The sequence below is a fragment of the Atta cephalotes genome, assembly GCF_000143395.1.
Source record: "Atta cephalotes unplaced genomic scaffold scaffold00013, whole genome shotgun sequence".
Classification (NCBI taxonomy): Eukaryota; Metazoa; Arthropoda; class Insecta; order Hymenoptera; family Formicidae; genus Atta; species Atta cephalotes.
The window spans coordinates 5,088,522-5,093,128 of record NW_012130077.1 but is presented as its reverse complement, the minus strand read 5'-3'; the positions used below and the strand labels follow the sequence as shown (position 1 = coordinate 5,093,128).

The 4,607-nt window shown below is 39.4% G+C and overlaps 1 protein-coding gene across 1 annotated transcript in view; it reads right to left on the bottom strand.

The window, feature by feature from the left end:
• Window positions 1-3,497: 3,497 nt before the first annotated feature.
• The window catches only part of LOC105617716 (mediator of RNA polymerase II transcription subunit 15), a 27,306-nt gene continuing 26,196 nt past the window's right edge, over window positions 3,498-4,607 (bottom strand). The window contains exons 3-4 of the mRNA XM_012199270.1: window positions 4,105-4,428; window positions 3,498-3,925 (exon numbers count right to left, since the gene is read on the bottom strand). Coding sequence (XP_012054660.1) covers window positions 3,498-3,925; window positions 4,105-4,428 — 752 coding nt within the window. The remainder of the gene's footprint in view (window positions 3,926-4,104; window positions 4,429-4,607) is intronic.

Below are 4,607 nucleotides of genomic sequence, written 5' to 3'. Positions count from 1 at the left end.
ATATATATATATTGTATATAACGTAATAAAAATTGATTTGTATAAAGCTTTGTTTGTAGGAACTTGGATAACAATGCAATGTGCAATAAAAAAATCTCGCAACTTTGTCACATTTTAAATACTAAGAGAGAACTCAAGATAAAATAGTTAATAAATATCTTAGAAATGATAAAATAAAATAAATATAAGAAATAATAAAATAAAATAAATATCTTAGAAATAATAAAATCTCTGGGAACGTTTGTAATCAGTGCGCTACTTTTATCGGGTTAAAGGGATCGCGATACTTTTTGCCGATTCTGTTCTCAACGCGATTTTCCGCAGGTTGAGAAAGAAGCGTTGATAAATTTGGATGAAACGTTGCAATTGACCGCGATCTTGTTCGCGCTTTTAACAACCGAGGAAATGATGTGTTCCATAATTCAGGGGAGCAGTACGTCCGACCCTTTTGCCACCGAATGGTCATTTCTGCATTCAACAGGTGGCCCAGTTTACGTGAAATGTTGATGAAAACTTTCTGCGAGCATCCGCGTGCGTTACGTTAAGAATTCTGACGAAAATCGCATAAGAGCACATTTAAATGCACAAGAGATCTTGCTCTGCCGTGCGAGAGTTACATTCGAAATACCCTTAAACTAATATAAAATATAAAGTGATAATTCAGCTATAGTCTACATGTATCACAAATTTCTAATTCCAGTTATGCTTCGAGTGATTGTTCCTCTGATAAATGAAATTAGTAAAAATATTTTTTTTACAAACAGCATCTCTTTCTCTCGGAAGAGAGAAAAAATAACGAACGAATTTTTATCATCGAGCTAAGATGGATGAAAAAAGTGGGCTCTTATAAGCTGCGTAAAAGAAAGGTATATATTGCACTACTTCGTCTACGATCGACTTTATCGCTGTTCATTCTGAAAGCATCTCGATTCGTCGTTTTTACGAATTCACGAAATAAGATGTATCTGCCAATGTATCGTATCGATCTTCAGCAAGAGGACGCCCAAACATATTGAAATATTGATATCACTTTATGTCGAAGTATCTTCACGGTAGACTTACCTAAAATGACTAGCAAATCAAAATACGGATCTTCTTATCGGTGTAGAAAAGAAGTTTCTCTGTGTATTAAAAAGATCTCAACAGGAGATCGTACGAGCATATTTTGAAGCACATACTGTTTACGGCTCTTTGGAGAAATCAAGCATAATTTTGCTGAGAATTGAAAAGTGAGAATTGAAATATTTCATATAAAATTTCATCGAAAAACTTTATTATTTCCTTGGCAACAATTGAAAAACTAACGGCCCGTTTCATCAAATTTAACTTCAGTTTAATTCGATTTTAATTTTTTTTTTTTAAGTAAACTCTGTAATTTTGATGTTGAAGAAAAACAAAGAATCGCTCAAATTATAACGTTGACAAAACTGTCCAACAGTGGTACGGTAAGAAAAATAATTAAAAAAAAGAATGCCAAGTACATTCTTAGGAAGAGCTCGTGTTCGGAGAGCTCGTTATCAGCATTATTGCTTCATTTTATTCTTGTTTTAATGAATGGTAAAGAAGAAATGATACAAAGTGTAAATAGCGCACTTCTCGAACACGATAATAGAATTTTCAATAAAATTTCAAATTTTTTATAAACATATACACCGTGTGGATTTATTGCTGATAATGCAATATACAGCACAAATTAAAGTAACTGAGTATGACAATGATTTCTTTTAAAATTTTGTCGAAAAATAGTCAAATTCCAAATCTCCTTTCACTTTGTATTTACATAATTGTTTTCACATGTAAAAAAACATTTTGTATTTGTGATGAAATTGATCTTTCTTCAAATTTTTCTGTACGTGAACTTTTAATATATCCGAGTGTTTTTAATTTACCATCTTTTAAGATACCATCTTTATTTAGCTTTTCAATTCTCGTTACTTGTCGGATATTCGTCGGCAACGATATTCATCAGACATCCGCGTGACAATTCGCGAATTCTCTTCTTCTCTTAGTGTCAAGAAGAGAAAAATCGGGAAAACGACTTTAAGAATACCCTGAATATGTGCTCGGAACCAAAAGAAGCGGCACGATGAAATATTCAGAGAAACTTCTCTTCCCGCGAGAGAGGAAGAGACGAGCGTGAGATCTAGAGACGCCGATATGTCAATTACCTTCTCATCCTCGTTCCCGCGCAGCCGAGATTTTCACCCATCCGCCTATCCGCGACGTTTAAGCGGACGAATAAATCGAATCACTTTGCGCTTAGAGAGATACCCGTTGAAATTGGATGTTACTGGTGATTCGATGTCTGATCGTCGTCTATGATGCACAAAAGAGCCGAGGCTCTTTTCGACAACGGTAGCAAGTCATTAACTCATTTTGCAATTTCGAACAAAATCTTATATATGTTCTTTCTTCTCATTAAAGATTATTATCCTTTTGAATTTTAACGATTTGCAGGTTATTTTCGAATTCAGTGATTTTAAAAGCCTCTTAGTTGAAGTAATTTAAGTTTCATAATAATTATTAATATTTTTTTTAAATTCAATCTGCTATATTAGATTCATTACTTTGAATTTTAGAATTATAAGGCCAGAATCGAACTTGATGATCCCAAAAACCTTTTCGAAACAAAAGGAAATTTTTGCAATATCGACGATCGTGGATTCAAATACTCGATATGCGTAGTTCGATTTTTCACTAAATAACATCATTGACTTTAACGTTTACCGTATCCGAATATATGATATTGCAAAAACTCCCTAATGTCTTCTGTAAGTTATTTCATTAAGTGTAAGTTATCTTGTGTGTATGACCATGGAAATTCACGTTAACCCGACTTTGAAGTTTGCAAGTATGATTTTTTTTAGCTTTACAGGTATCGTAGAGGAAATAAAGGGAATGAGGACTTACTTGCTGCCGCAATCGAACGCAACGATAAACCCGACCGACTTGAATTCGTGTAAAATAATCGAAACTAATCGCATCCGCATGACGACGAGAGGCCAGCAGCGGCTTCCCCTGCGTTCGTTTGTCTTCCATCCTTTTTTTTCCCCTCTTGGTCCATGACAAAAAGTACTGTCTACACAGCAAACTATTTTTGTTTTTTTTCTACCAGTCTACGTGATGACGCCACTGTAATCTTCTGTTTACGTCGACTGTGCACGACCGGCTGCAAATTGCGGATTGATCGGTTAGCACGGCGCGTTTTATTCGGGCGCGTTGTTAGGTCTAAATGTGAGAATAGTCATGATCGATCGTGGGTGATATGTCAGCAGATTTGAACACCCTTGCGCTATTGTACAATATCAGATCGTATCGCAGATGTGATTAAGCGAAGCAATTGTCCGATGTAAATGAACCCAGAAAACGATAAATAGAAATCGATCTTCGAATTCTTCAATTTTCGAAAAGAAAAGGAATTCGAATCGCAGGTCGTACCTACTTGATCGTTGCCACTAATCGCGGCGCCACTATATCGGCACTCTGGTCCTAGCTGCTTATGGCGGCGTGTCGGGGTCGTCGCTCTCGCGCTGGCACGCCGACTCCAGGTGTTTGTTCAAGTACGACTTAAGAGCAAATGACTTGTGGCACTTGGAGCATTCGTAATTCTTATCCGCCGAATGCGTCTGCATGTGCGCCCTTAGATTCGAGCGATCGGCAAACGCTTTACCGCAGTGAGCGCATCCGTACGGTTTCTCGCCGGTGTGGCTGCGTAAGTGACCCTGCAGTAGCCAAGGTCGCGAGAACATCTTGCCGCAGACGCCGCAACTGTGCGTCAGCTTGTGCGTGAGCACGTGCATCGCCAGAGCGGGCATGCTGACGTACGCCTTGCCACAATGGATGCACTTTTTGGCCGAATGAGAGTCGATGCTGCGATGCGTCTGCTTGTGCCGGGACAGATTCGACGAGGTCGCATACTGTTTGCCTGGAAAGAAAAGGAAAATGCGCGAATTAATGGAGGATTGAGGCTAGTAATTCGTGTAATATCGCAAAAGCGTTTATTATCTCGATGGTGTATCTATCAATTCAAATTTTAAATAAATTAATAAATTTATTGAGATAAGATGTAATATTAGAGTTAAAAATTGAATTAACGCTACTTACCACATTCGCAACACACGTAACGACCGGTTTTGGAAGTCTCGGGAGCTTCGATCGGTTCGGCGTCCTGACTCTTCTGTGCGGCGGATGCTTTCTTATGCTTCGATCTGCCGTCCGAAACAAGCAACGTGTCATATGTGTAAGTCGCTGGTTTTATCTCATTGGGCTCCGTGTTAGTCTGCACTTCTTTGTCCTTCTGCGTCGGTTGTGAGTTCGGATTACTATTCTCAATGTCGCTGCTGCATTCGGAGATTGGCGGCGTTAATGGCGGCGTCGTTTCAATCTGTTGCTGCTGTAGCAATGACTGTTGCTGCTGTTGCTGTTGTTCCTGCTGCGGTGACTGCTGTTCCTGCTGCTGCTGCTGCTGCTGCTGCTGCTGCTGCTGCTGCTGCTGCTGCTGCTGCTGCTGCTGCTGCTGCTGCTGCTGGTGCTGCTGCTGCTGCTGCTGCTGCTGCTGCTGCTGCTGCTGCTGCTGCTGCTGCTGCTGCTGCTGCTGCTGCTGCTGC